The sequence below is a fragment of the Psammomys obesus genome, unplaced genomic scaffold, assembly GCF_907164565.1.
Source record: "Psammomys obesus unplaced genomic scaffold, mPsaObe1.curated_primary_1811, whole genome shotgun sequence".
Lineage (NCBI taxonomy): Eukaryota > Metazoa > Chordata > Mammalia > Rodentia > Muridae > Psammomys > Psammomys obesus.
In genome coordinates, this window is record NW_026596152.1 from 702,718 (window position 1) to 715,055 (window position 12,338).

Sequence of the window (12,338 nt, forward strand, 5' to 3'; positions counted from 1 at the left end):
GAGGAGCGCACACAGGCAGGAGGAGCGCACACAGGCAGGAGGAGCGCGCACGGTCAGGAGGAGCGCGCACGGTCAGGAGGAGCGCGCACGGTCAGGAGCGCGCACAGGCAGGAGGAGCGCGCACAGGCAGGAGGAGCGCGCAGGTAGGAGGAGCGCACACAGGTAGGAGGAGCGCGCACAGGCAGGAGGAGCGCACACAGTCAGCAGGAGCACACACAGGCAGGAGGAGCGCGCAGGTAGGAGGAGCGCACAGACAGGGGGAGGGGCCTGGGTCTTCGCGGCCGCCGCCCTCCACGGCTCTCTGGCTGTTCTCCCCGCTGGCAGGAGAAAAGCCTTACCGCTGCGCCGTCTGCGGAGCGCGCTTCAACCGCCCGGCTAACCTGAAGACGCACAGCCGCATCCACTCCGGAGAGAAGCCGTACCAGTGCGAGACGTGCGGCTCGCGCTTCGTTCAGGTAGGGGAGGGCTGGGAGGCCGCTGGGAGGAGGGGACAGGGCCTGCCCACCCCCAGGCCCTCTCAAGGCCCCGCCCCCTCAGGTGGCGCACCTCCGCGCGCACGTGCTCATCCACACGGGAGAGAAGCCCTACCCGTGCCCCACCTGCGGAACCCGCTTCCGCCATCTGCAGACCCTCAAAAGCCACGTTCGCATCCACACGGGGGAGAAGCCGTACCACGTGGGTACCCTGCGCAGCCGGGTCTTGGCGGGGCGGCTCCTACCCGGGGCGCTGATTTCTGGGGAGTGGGCTGGGCCCGGGACAGGGTGGGGACGGTTATGCGCGGACGGGCGCTGTTGTCCGGGACCCGATAGGGGCCGATGCTTAAGCAAAGCTAGGCCCAGAGGAATCAGAAGGGCGTGCCGGAGGCTGCGTGTCAGCGCGCACACAGTCCCTCCCCGGCCCAGCGAAGCTGCTTGTGGACAGCTGGGGCCCTGACTGGGGCCCCGTTCTTCCCACAGTGCGACCCCTGCGGCCTGCATTTTCGGCACAAGAGTCAGCTGCGGCTGCACCTGCGTCAGAAGCACGGGGCCGCGACCAATACCAAAGTGCGATACCACCTCCTGGGGGGCCGTAGCTGCGCCCCGCCTGCGCCCCGACTCGCTCCCTAGGGGCTGTGAGAGCGTAGGCTGAGGCGTGATGTGGGGTGCGCCAGGCCGCCCTGCCATCAGAAGCTTCATTACCTAAGTAACCAAACTTGTTCATTACTGAGGAGAGCAGGGGAGGCTGATCCCGGTTGGAGCAGCCTCTGTTTTGCTGGTCAAAACCTCTTCCTCACAATCCAGACTGGGTAGCTAGGGACTGGGGGAAAGGAGCCGCGCCAGGGACCTGCTCCAAGGAACTGCGCCCCCCCCCCCAATGGTTTATGTGTAAATATAATTTATTAGGGTCTGTGGGTGGCACAGGGCCTTCATTCTGTTTTGCCTTTCCGACTTTCTTCTTCCACGAGTGTGATCAAAAGTGAGTGGACACGGGTGAGGGCACGCCTCTGCTGGCAGAGAGACCTAGCACTTGGCTTTCTCCTTTGGCTTGAGCGTCTCCGCATTGTTTTTGCTGTAACATTTCCCTTTTGAGTCGTCCTTTTTCCTCGTTGTTTGCTTGTTGCCCTGTCCCGAGGTTCTCGGGCTAGAAGCTTCAGTTCTCCTAGGCCCTGGGAACACATGTGGTTGGGTGAAGCATCCTCCCTGGTATTTTGGATGGTTTTGCAGCAGGCTAGACCTGGAAGGAAACCTTCAGCTCTTTGAGGGTGATGGGAACCTTTTTGATGAACCCAAAATGTAGATAATAAATTCCTCCTGAAGGCTGGATTCCTCACTAGCCTCCACGGAGGTGGGTAGTCTTTCTGGGAAGGCCCAGCATCTAAACTGTTCCACTGATCTAGTCCCCAGGATTTGACCCCATGCTGTCCCTCTGTCAGAGAGAGAGCCTAAGGGTTTGAGCTGAACCCGAGGTCAGCCTGCGTCCTGGCTGAGCTAACACCCCACGGGGAGAGCTCTGCAATCTGTCCGTTCTCATCTGTCCGGTTTCTGAGAAGGCTAGAGTCAGTGACACCACTTCCCTCCACCGTGAGTCTGCAGAATCCTGGGCCGCATGAGTGGCTGGGGTTGAATGTTCCTTTGGGTTCAATATGCCCTTCTTCTCTGAATGTGTTGTTTTTGGACAATTTCTGGCAAGTGTCCAGATTCCAAGAAGTTCTTCTTTCAAGGGTGCTTAGTAACTCTCTTACCTTAGGAAATCTGGGTCTAACTCAGATTTCCACCGTTGTCGCTCCTGGGACCACTGAGCGTCCTAGGCTGCACAGAGGAAGGAAGCCAGGCCGAGCTCTATTCTGTGTTTGTTGTCACTGGGGATTATTGTTGCAATTACATACTTCAAGGCTTTAAGAGACCAATTGGTGGGTTGGCCAAAGACCACTTCCCCATGAACAAGTTGCCAGATAGGTTGGTTGAGGGCTGCAGTTTGTAGCTAGATGGAGTCTGGAGTGTTGGACGTCTGGGGCCCTGGTGTAGGGCAGAGCCCTGCTCCTGCCACCCTGGGACTGAGGTTACAGGACTTGGGAGAACGGCAAGAAGACGTGAAGATGTAAAGCAGAGTCCCCAGCTGAGGCGGCCCTGTGGCCTACGGCTGGCGCCTGGTGAGAAGGCCGTTCTTCCGTTTCACCCGTCAGCCTGTGTGTGTGTGGGGTGGAGACAGCGGAGCAGAGATTGAGACGGTATTATGAGTTCTCTTTAGCAGACTGGATACGAGTGGGAAGTGCCAGGGGCTGAGATGTTGGATGCTGCGGGATCAGATCCTTGGAATAAAGAAGCCCCTCTCTGTCCACCTGCTGTGTCCCAGGTTTCTGTTTGTGGGGGGAGGAGGGACCTGGGATCCTGGAAAGTCTGAAAAACTAATCATAACTCAGATTCTTCCTTAGTTCCACTGTTCCATCACACTAGCCCTTTCAGTGGTCCGGGCTCTCCCTCCCCTGCCCTAGCCATCCGGCTCATTGTGTAGGAACCAGTGATTTCATTGGGTTTATCCGGAGCCACCTGCATCCTGCTGGCCTGAGGTCACTTCCTGAGGTGTGGAGGCTGCGGGGAGAAAGTGGGAAAGCACCCGGGCTCTGGGGACGCATCTGCGCCAGCCCGGGTTCTCAAGGCTCATGAGAGACCCACCCTGGCACAACCAAAGACGACGGGCGGGGCTTGGGACCCTGAGAACGAGGCTGGCTACAGCGGCCGGCAGAAGGCAGTGTTCTAGCCTGAGGCCAGAAGTCACTAATCCTCTTATCTCCCGGTTGGACTTTCCTCGGCTGTGATAGAGACGGATGTGTGCCCTGCAGTGCCCCCCACTGTGTGGCTGTGCTGTGTTTTTCTTCAGTATAATGTTCTCCCTGATAATCTGCTGTTGTGGCTGCTTGTGTTTGTGTTTTACAATTCCATAACCTAGGTTATACACACACACACACAGAGAACCTAGGCAGAAGTCCCCATCACCTTCCAGTGCAGCTACTCCCCTATGGAAAATAAGAACAGCGATTACCACGCTTGAATGCCAGGCCCTACACAGAGCATTTCAGCGCAGACTTATAACTTAACCCACTGGCAGCCCAAAAAGGCAGGGGGTGCTCTGCCCAGTGTAGAGATGAGGAAGCCAGCTGAGAAGTTACGCACCTTGACCATGGAACGAGTGAAGCCAAGATTGGGACATGATTCTAAAGATCTGAAGTCTGGGCTCCGACTCCTGAATCGTCTACTTTGTACACGTCGGCATAGTCCTCCCGAGGCGTGGGCCCACGGCACCCATAGCGTCGTGGTGTCCTAGTTCCCTGTAGACGACGGAGAACCTTTACGACCGTTCGGTGTGGTTTTGCCTGATGCAAGGGACTGGGCCCAGGGACTTCCCCATCAGGCCAAAGCGCCCTGGATTCAGTTTCCTAAATCTCAACGACTACTTTGTTACTGCACACGACTGTGAGGCACACGCCGTGGCATGTGTCCGTGTGGAGGCCACAGGGACAGCTCAGGCTGGCCTCAGACTTGGCTGTCCCCAAGCGCCGGAGTAACACGCATGCCAATGCAGCAACGCAACGTGTATTTCCTCCAGGCAGGGCCGCCAGACTGTCCTGGCCAGCCTTTACCTCACTGAGTTCAGGCAAGCCCTGAGCTCAGCCCCAGCCCCCTCCGACCTCATTCTTTAAGCAGCTGGAGCTGCGGACAGGCCTGTGCAATCCAACATGGCCTGTGCGTTTTCACGTGTGAGTGTTTTGCCTACATGTACCCACGTGACCCACATAGGTGCAGCGCCCGCGGAGGCCGGGAGATGGGGTAGGAAGCCCAGGAACAGGGGCTACAGGCCACGTGTGGACCCGTGTGGGAGCAGGAACCGAACCCGTTCCCGAGAGAACACCCTTAGCTGCCGAGCTATCGCGCCACAACCTAAGCATGCTTTCTAAAAGCCTGGCTTCTTATCCCATCTCCCTGTGGTGGGCCTCTTTCCCCGCCGGTCTGGGTGTGAATTCTGAGTCCAAGGTTTCAAGGTCGGAGTCTTGGGGAGCCTGAGGTGTAGAAACGGAAGCCTAAGTCATGGCTGTCATGGGACGGGGCTTCCTAGGCCACGGTGAGCCACGGATCGCTCCAGTGACCAGGTCACAGCTTGTCTCATGGCTACTGCAGCACCGCTGAGGCTAGGGTGGGGGGTGGGGGTAGGGCCTCTGGTGGCCCGGCCGCCGTCCTTCCTCTGCCCAGTTATTTCTGGTCTCGGCGACCCGCTCGCCGCGCGCTTCCTGTTGGTGAGGGCAGGAACAAGTTTTCACGGCAGAAACGAATGCCAGGGCTCCCACGGGCCCCCGTCCTCGCCCCCCGCCCCCAGCAGCACTGGAGCGCGAACGCCGAGTGGCAAAGCACTGTACCCCCTTCGACTGCTGGAAACACCGAGGCCGGGGCGGCGGAACTGGCCCCGCTGCCCGCGAGCCTGGCCTGCCTCCGGCCGCCCTGTCGCTTGTTTGAGCCCCGCCTGGCAAGCCTCGGTACCCACACGCCCGACCCCTCCCCCGGCAAGACAGCGCCCGCCACCGGCGCTCAGACGCGAGCCTCGGCGCACGCGCACAAGCCTCGCGGTAGGTCCCCCGTCACGTGGGCGCCCTCGGCCGCGTGCCCCTCCCTGCGCATGCGCCCCCGCGTCCCGGCGGGTCCCGGCGACGCCGTCAGTCCCGCCCCGCCCCGCGGACCCGCCCCCTGCTCTGGACACCCGCGTCCCCATTGGCGAGCCGGGGCTGGGCGCTGGCGCTCGGGCAGGTGCCGAGGCGCAGAGGTAAGCGAGGCCCGCGCCGGGTGCCTCGGGGCCGCGGCCCGCCCGGCTTTGTTCTCGGGCCCACCCGGGCCTGGACCCCCGGCGCGGGCTGAGCCGGGGCCCTCGGGGGCGCTCGCGGGGCAGCGACCTCCCGGGCTTGGCGCCGAGCGGCCGCAGGGCGGCGGGAGGCCCGGCCGCTCCGGGATGGCGCGCGGGGCCGAGCCCCCCGACGGGGGCTGGGGCTGGATGGTGGTGCTCGCGGCGTTCCTCCAGTCGGCGCTGGTGTTCGGGGTGCTCCGCTCCTTCGGCGTCTTCTTCGTGGAGTTCGTGGCGGCGTTCGGGGAGCAGGCGGCCGGCGTGTCCTGGATCGCCTCCATCGGCATCGCGGTGCAGCAGTTCGGGAGTGAGTGCCGCGCCCGCGCCGTCGGGCCGGAGAGGGGCTCGGCGGGGGGCGGGAGGAGGCGGAGGGGGGGGCGGCGCAGAGCGCGCGCAGAACCCGTCCCGCTTCCCCAGGCCCCGTAGGCAGTGCCCTGAGCACGAAGTGGGGGCCCAGGCCTGTGGTGATGACTGGGGGCGTCTTGGCCGCGCTCGGGCTGCTGCTCGCCTCGTTTGCCACCTCCTTGACCCACCTCTACCTGAGCATCGGGCTGCTGTCAGGTGAGACCCGGGGCACAGTGCCAGGCCCGCATCTGAGCCCCTGGATGCTCCACCTCGGCCCGGAAAGGCCCAGGGAGAGCCTGTGCCCTGAAGGGAATTCTTAGGCTAAGTCAGAGATCATCCAGGAAACACAAGCCCCGACCCATCGCACCGCAGTGTGGAAGGGAGCCTCAGACCGAGCTGGGTAGCGACTGAAATGGGTGGCACGGCCTTCTGCAGGAAATAATAAAAAGCCTTTGACTCTTACCGCTGCCCACACACCCGGGCCCAGGCAGCCTGGCGCAACCAGGAACGGTAGAGGTGGCGCTCTGCCTCCCAAGCTCCGTGCTGGTTACTTCAGTGGCACTAGCTCTTGTCCTCCCAGAAAGCGGTGGCTTCCAGCCTCCGGGTCACGACCCCTTTGGGGCGGAAACGACCCTTTCTCAGGGTCCTCTAGGAGGGTCGAGAACCGCGGCTGTGAAATGCGCCAACCCGCCTCGGAAAGCAGGGCGAGCAAGCAGAACACACAGGATCACACTGCGAGAATTAAGCCTCCGGGTTTCACGGGCGTGGGGGCCGGCAGGGGCTGGGCGCTGTTGGATGACTGGGAGTCCTGAGCGCCCCAAAGCACCCCCCCTTGTTTTCCTTTTGACAGGCTCTGGCTGGGCCCTGACCTTCACTCCGACCCTCGCCTGCCTCTCCCGCTACTTCTCTCAGCGTCGATCTCTGGCCATGGGGCTGGCACTGACGGGCGTAGGCCTGTCTTCTTTTGCATTCGCGCCCCTCTTCCAGTGGCTGATCAACAGCTATGCCTGGAGGGGCGCCCTCCTGCTGGTGTCCGCCCTGTCCCTGCACCTGCTGGCCTGCGGGGCTCTCCTCCGCCCGCTCTCCCTGAAGGAAGACACTGCTGTGGGCGGCCCCGGGGCCCAGCTCGCCTCCCTCCTCCGCCACGGCCCCTTCCTCCGCTACACTGCTGCCCTCACACTCATCAACACCGGCTACTTCGTCCCCTACGTCCACCTGGTGGCCCACCTGCAGGACCTGGGCTGGGCCCCGCTGCCCGCTGCCTTCCTGCTCTCGGTAGCCGCTGTTTCTGACCTCGTGGGCCGCGTGGCATCTGGTTGGCTGGGGGACGCTGTCCCAGGGCCCGTGGCTCGACTCCTGATGGTCTGGACCACCCTGACTGGGGTGTCACTGGCCCTGTTCCCCGTGGCTCAGGCTCCCACCAGCCTGGTGGTTCTGGCTGTGGCCTACGGCTTCACATCAGGGGCCCTGACCCCAGTTGCCTTTTCTGTGCTTCCTGAACTGGTGGGGACTGGACGGATTTACTGTGGCCTGGGGCTGGTGCAGATGATAGAGAGCATCGGGGGGCTACTGGGAGCCCCTCTATCAGGTAAGGGAAGTGGGGTTGCCAACAGGGAGGCCATGTTGTGAAACTGGGGGGAGGAACTGTTCTCAACAGTATAGATAATGGTGCCCTCCGGGGTGGGTTAGCAGCCTGAGCCAGTCAGAACAGCCAAGAGGTGGTTAGCAGGGGGACAGAACTGGGGTCAGGGTGCAAAGACAAAGGGGAACTCGGTGAGACCAAAGGCCGGGTGTTGAGAAGACCTGGCTTGACCTAGTCAGCGTCTGGTTTTTTTTCCGTTTGGCCCACTGGGGCCCCTGCCCAGGTGTCTGAAAGCTCCGGGTAAAGGTCCATGCGCAAGATGCCAGAAGCTCCTGATCTGTAACACTTTCCTCTCACCTATTAACCGAAGGCTGGGAGCCGAGCACAGACACACCCGACCTAATGCTGGTCCCTGCCGGTCTGGACATCCTCTCTGCAGGGAGGGTGGCGGCCGGAGTGACATTCTGAGGCTGCGCTGAGACGATGGGTCTGAGCCGTCAGCCAGGTGCAGGGCACCCACGCTTGCTTCTCTTCCTCTCTTGGACCCAGGCTACCTCCGGGATGTGACCGGCAGCTACACAGCTTCCTTCGTGGTGGCTGGGGCCTTCCTTCTCGCAGGGAGCAGCATTCTGGTCACCCTGCCCCGTTTCTTCTCCTGCATCTCCTCGTCTACCTCCAGACCCCAGGACCTCGTAAGAGAGGCCCTGGGTACCAGAGTTCCCCTGCCCAAGGAGGAGGGCCTGGGAGAGGACTGAGTGGCCCTGAGTGGCCACGGCCGGCAAGCCGGAGCCTGACAGCGCCAGGTCTCCGGCCTCCTCAGGTGTCCACAGCAGCACTGTGCCTTAGGAGCCTCCTCTGCCTCCTCCGGGGCAGGCCCAGGCTCCTTCGATGTGTGTGCCAACCCTCAGTACTTTGTTGAGGATTCTCACGTCACCTCCTGTTCCGGAGGCTCCAGATCTCACTCCAGTGAGTTCTCAATCAAATGTGAAACTCTAAGGCCAAGAATCTTCTCATGTTTCTATATGTGATTTCTGGTGTCGCTTGGATACAAAACAAATAATGAAACTGGACTAGAATTGTAACCTCAAGAAGAGCTGGGGTCCAGGTGCTTGGGACAGCTAATAGGACCACGGCCGAGGAAGGAGCTGTCCAAGAGCTCTGTTAACGTCTGTGTGCTCGCCTCCCTCTTCACCACTGCTGTGATACAGAGGAAAAGGGAGGAAAGGCGTGTGTGGACGGTGTCTCCGGCGCAGAAACGACCTGGTAGCTGACACCTAAGAGCCTTAACTTTTTAGCCTCGCCAGGGAGCCTCTGAACTTGAGACCTGGCCTCCTCCCAAGCGCTGGGCACGAAGGTGGGCACTTGTGCCCGGATGGTAACGAGGGCAGGTCAAAAAGCAGGAAGCATGAGGCGGGGCTGCCAAGAAAGCTCGGCAGTTAGGAGCACTCCCGCTCTGTCAGAGCGCCCACACGAGGGGGCGGGCTCGCGGCCACCTACGGTGCAGATCCGGGGTCCACACTCAGGTCTCTCACACACTAAACAGAAATCCCGAGAGCGCCCAGCACTTATGCTGCATGCTGCTCTTCCCCGTGACCGGCCCGGCTCCTGACATCCACACCAGGCAGCTCAGAACGCCCGAAAGGCCCGCTCCAGGAGATCTGGCCTTCACAAACACACAAATAAAGCTAATTTAAAAACACGAGGTTTAGATACGCCCCTAACAAACGGAAACTGGTAACTTCTCAGGCGGCTCAGGCAAACTGGCTGGACAGACATCCTTCCTCACAGCGGGGCTGCTGGGGTCCCCTTGCTTTCTGCTCCATTTCTGAGAGCTCGTCAGTAAAGATTTTCAGGGTCGTGGTTTGGCTCCTGGAGCTTTCAGGAGAGTCAGGTAAAAACCTCTTTATTAGGGACAAACAAGAAGACGGTCAGCACGTGGCCTCCCGGGCGGAACCAGCGCCCCCTGCGGGCAGCAGGGAGACTTGCGGCAGCGGGAGCAGCTCCCCTCTCTCGGGGGGAGGGGTGGGCGGAGGGGCGGCCGCGCGGCAGGAGGGGAGGGCCCGGGGCAGCCCCAGGTAGACGAAGCTGCCGGAGAGGATGAAGGAGCTGCACACCAGGAAGGAGGCGCGGAAGTCTCCCGTCGAGTCCCTTAGGAAGCCTGAGGAGAGGCGGGGGCTGAGGAGGCCGGCCCTCCCGGCAGCGGCCTGCGCCCCGGAGCCAGCCCGGGCTGCGTCCTTACCTGACAGGGGCGGGCCCAGCAGGCCGCCGAGGCTCATGAGCATCATCACCAGACCCGTGGCCTGCACCACGCCGCCGATGCCCACCAGCCCCGGGAGCACCCCGAAAACCAGCGGGGCGTAGCTCCCGGCGCTCAGGCCGTAGGCCCCCGCAGCGGCCAGCAGGGGAGCCCCCCAGGCCGCCTCCGTCTCCACCGTGGGCACCAGTCCCACCGCCAGTACCCCCAGGCCAGTCAGAGACCCGAACACAACCAGAAGTCTCGGGAGGGCTACCCAGCCCTGGTCCGCCAGCCACCCGCTGGCCAGCCGCGCGCTGGCATCGCCCACGGCGGCCACGGCCACCACCAGCGCCGCCCCGTAGCCCCCCATGCCCTGGTCCAGGGCGTGCGGACCCAAGTGGACGTAGGGGACGAAGTACCCGCCCCCAATCAAGGCGGTGCCCAGGGCAAAGACGGAGAAGGCCCGCCGCTTGAAGAGGCCCAGGCCGAGCGCGGCCAGGGGCGTGCGGGGCGGGGCCGGGGGGTCCCCGGAGAGCGCCAAGGGTCGGAGCAGGGCGCCGCAGGGCGTGAGGTGCAGGGTAACGGCGCCCAGCAGGAGCAGGGCGCCGCGCCAGCCGAAGGCGTCCAGCAGGAGCTGCAGCGCGGGCGCCAGCAGCAGCGAGGATGCCCCGTTCCCGGTGAGCGCCAGCCCCACCGCCAGGACGCGGCGGCGGGAGAAGTAGCGAGACAGGGTGCCCAGGGCGGGCGCGAAGACCAGGGCCCAGCCGGAGCCTGGACGGGACGGGACGGGGTCCGGAATGGCTCCGCCGGCACGCGTCACCGCCCCCCCCCCGCCCACACTCGCCCCCGGAGCACAGGGCGCCCCGATCTCCTTACCAGCGAGCAGGCCCAGGCCGAGGTACAGGTGCAGGAGGCTTCGGGCGAAAGCGGAGAAGACCAGGCCGAGCGAGGTCAGGACTCCCCCCGCCATCACCACCGGGCGCGCCCCCCAGCGCGCGCTCAGGGCGCTGCCCACTGGGCCTGGAAGGGGGCGGAGTCAACGGAGACACGCCCCGGGACCCCCGAGCCGTCTCCAGCGCTGGTTGGCGGCTCTTCGCCCGGAGCCCCCCTCTGCCAGAGCTCGGCTCCACGGAAGCCCGGGCCCGCCGACCCCCATCTCCGCGGCCCTCCCGCGCCCGCCCCCCGCCGGGGGCCCCCCTCACTGGCTGCCTGCTGCACGGCCAAGGCCAGGGCGCTGACCCACGCAGTGTCCTGGGCGCTCCGTTCAAAGTGCTCCGCGAGGTCCGGGAGGGCCAGGCCCAGGGTGCGCAAGAGCCCGTAGGACAGCCCGTTCACGGCGAACGCCGCGGCCGCCACCACCCAGCCCCAGCCCCCGTCCGGGGGTCCGGCCGGCCTGGGGGTCATCGCCGCCTGCCGGGGTGGGGACACACCGTGAAGGGGGCCCCGCGCCTGCGCCTCCGCCGGGGAGCCGGCTCCCCGAGAGCAGCCCGAGCGGCTCGCCAGGGTGGGCGCGTGGAGGTCCTGCGAGCGCGCGGGCCCGGGGTCCCCGCCGGGGCTCCTCCTCTCCGAGCCTCCCGCTCTTACCCGACCTCTCCCGGCGCCGGGGGCAGGGGACGGGCGAGGGGGCCCCGGGCAGCCTCTGCCGGCGGAGGCGCAGCCCGCTCCGACCCGGTAAACAGGTCTCCGCAGGGGCCCGGCCGCCTGGGACGCGGCTGGGGTGCGCGCCGGGCGGGGGGGGGGGGCGCCCGACAGCCAATCCACCGAGCCCGGGCCGCGGCCTCGCGCCTGTCCCACGGGGATTGAATTATCCACACAGCCCCAGCCCTGGATCGGAACCGCGGGGAACGAGCGTGCCCGGGGGCCGCGCCCGCGCCCGGGACTCACGCCCACGCACCTGCCGCCTGCTGCGACGCCGGCGGAGCCGGGCTGCCGCCCACGCAGGGGGCCCGCGGGGGTCTGCCGAGCCCCCCCCGAGGGCACCGAGGCCCCCGGTGACGATGCCCGCGTGCCCGCCCTGCGAAGGAAGAGGACCTGTGCACTCAGGTGACCTCTGCAGCCTCCGCGTGAGGACGGCGGCTCCATTTTACAAATGGAGTAGCTGAGGTTTAGAGGCGCGGGGTGATCCGCCCCGACCGTTCAGCTTAAATAAGCGTAAAGAAGTGGAAACCTCTGAGTTGGGTTTTTCCTACCGTGGGAATCCTGCCACCGCGGAGGGAAATCGCCGGGAGACAGACAGTGCGGAATCTTGCGGAGCCACAGCGCCCAGGGGGCTGCACTAAGGGTGCCGGCGATGGCGCTCCGCCAGCAGCCAAAGACTTAGGCTGGGCTTTCTGGTTTGTTTCTTGTTTCTGTTTTTAAAGCAAAGTAAGGAAGAGTGCAGAGAGATGGGCTCGGGTGCTTTCTGGAAGACGTTAACGACACCTTTGCAGTCGCTGCTGCTTTGCCTCAGCCGCTGCCTCGCTCGGTGTGCTCTCCGGTTTAATCATTAAACAAGGCCACCCAAGTCTCGGCGGCTTGCGGGCTGGGGCGTGTGTCAGCCGCGGCCACGGGATGGCGGTGTTTCCTAGTATCTGCCTGGAAACGGAAGGAAAAACAGCTCAAAAGTTGGGCAACTGGAAGGCTGAAGAGCATTGGACAGACTTTGAGCGGCACATCATACTGTGTGTGTGTGTGTGTGCGTGCGCGCGCGCGCACGCGTGTGGCCCTACCATCACCAAAGGCCAGGCTGCCTTTCCCTCCACCCTGGAAAGTTAGATTCTTCCCCGCCCCGCCAGCATGGCTGCCCCGCCAGCATGGCTGCCCCGCCAGCAT

The 12,338-nt window shown here is 64.1% G+C and overlaps 3 protein-coding genes across 8 annotated transcripts in view; 2 read left to right on the forward strand and 1 right to left on the reverse strand.

The window, feature by feature from the left end:
- Window positions 1–2,817, forward strand: part of Bcl6b (BCL6B transcription repressor) — a 5,840-nt gene extending 3,023 nt beyond the window's left edge. The window contains exons 7-9 of one of the 2 annotated variants that reach the window (XM_055594456.1): window positions 325–455; window positions 538–675; window positions 957–2,817. In XM_055594456.1, coding sequence (XP_055450431.1) covers window positions 325–455; window positions 538–675; window positions 957–1,106 — 419 coding nt within the window. In that variant the 3' untranslated portion in view covers window positions 1,107–2,817. The remainder of the gene's footprint in view (window positions 1–324; window positions 456–537; window positions 676–956) is intronic. The other variant, XM_055594455.1, reaches the window with a different exon arrangement.
- A 2,395-nt stretch (window positions 2,818–5,212) lies between these two features.
- On the forward strand, window positions 5,213–8,984 carry Slc16a13 (solute carrier family 16 member 13). Its single transcript, XM_055594392.1, has 4 exons — window positions 5,213–5,671; window positions 5,782–5,925; window positions 6,560–7,297; window positions 7,841–8,984. The coding sequence occupies exons 1-4, from the start codon at window positions 5,473–5,475 to the stop codon at window positions 8,044–8,046; spliced, it is 1,287 nt and encodes a 428-aa protein (XP_055450367.1). The 5' UTR covers window positions 5,213–5,472; the 3' UTR covers window positions 8,047–8,984.
- Window positions 8,985–9,149: 165 nt separating this feature from the next.
- Window positions 9,150–11,976, reverse strand: Slc16a11 (solute carrier family 16 member 11). Of its 5 annotated transcripts, XM_055594394.1 has the most exons (6): window positions 11,949–11,970; window positions 11,717–11,875; window positions 10,730–10,937; window positions 10,404–10,547; window positions 9,531–10,298; window positions 9,150–9,449 (listed from the first exon to the last, which is right to left on the reverse strand). In XM_055594394.1, the coding sequence occupies exons 3-6, from the start codon at window positions 10,929–10,931 to the stop codon at window positions 9,220–9,222; spliced, it is 1,344 nt and encodes a 447-aa protein (XP_055450369.1). In that variant the 5' UTR covers window positions 10,932–10,937; window positions 11,717–11,875; window positions 11,949–11,970; the 3' UTR covers window positions 9,150–9,219. The 5 variants fall into 5 exon arrangements, with proteins under 5 accessions (XP_055450369.1, XP_055450368.1, XP_055450371.1 ...); XM_055594393.1 differs by having other exon boundaries at window positions 11,717–11,976; XM_055594396.1 differs by lacking the exons at window positions 11,717–11,875; window positions 11,949–11,970 and adding an exon at window positions 11,112–11,176.
- Window positions 11,977–12,338: the final 362 nt, after the last annotated feature.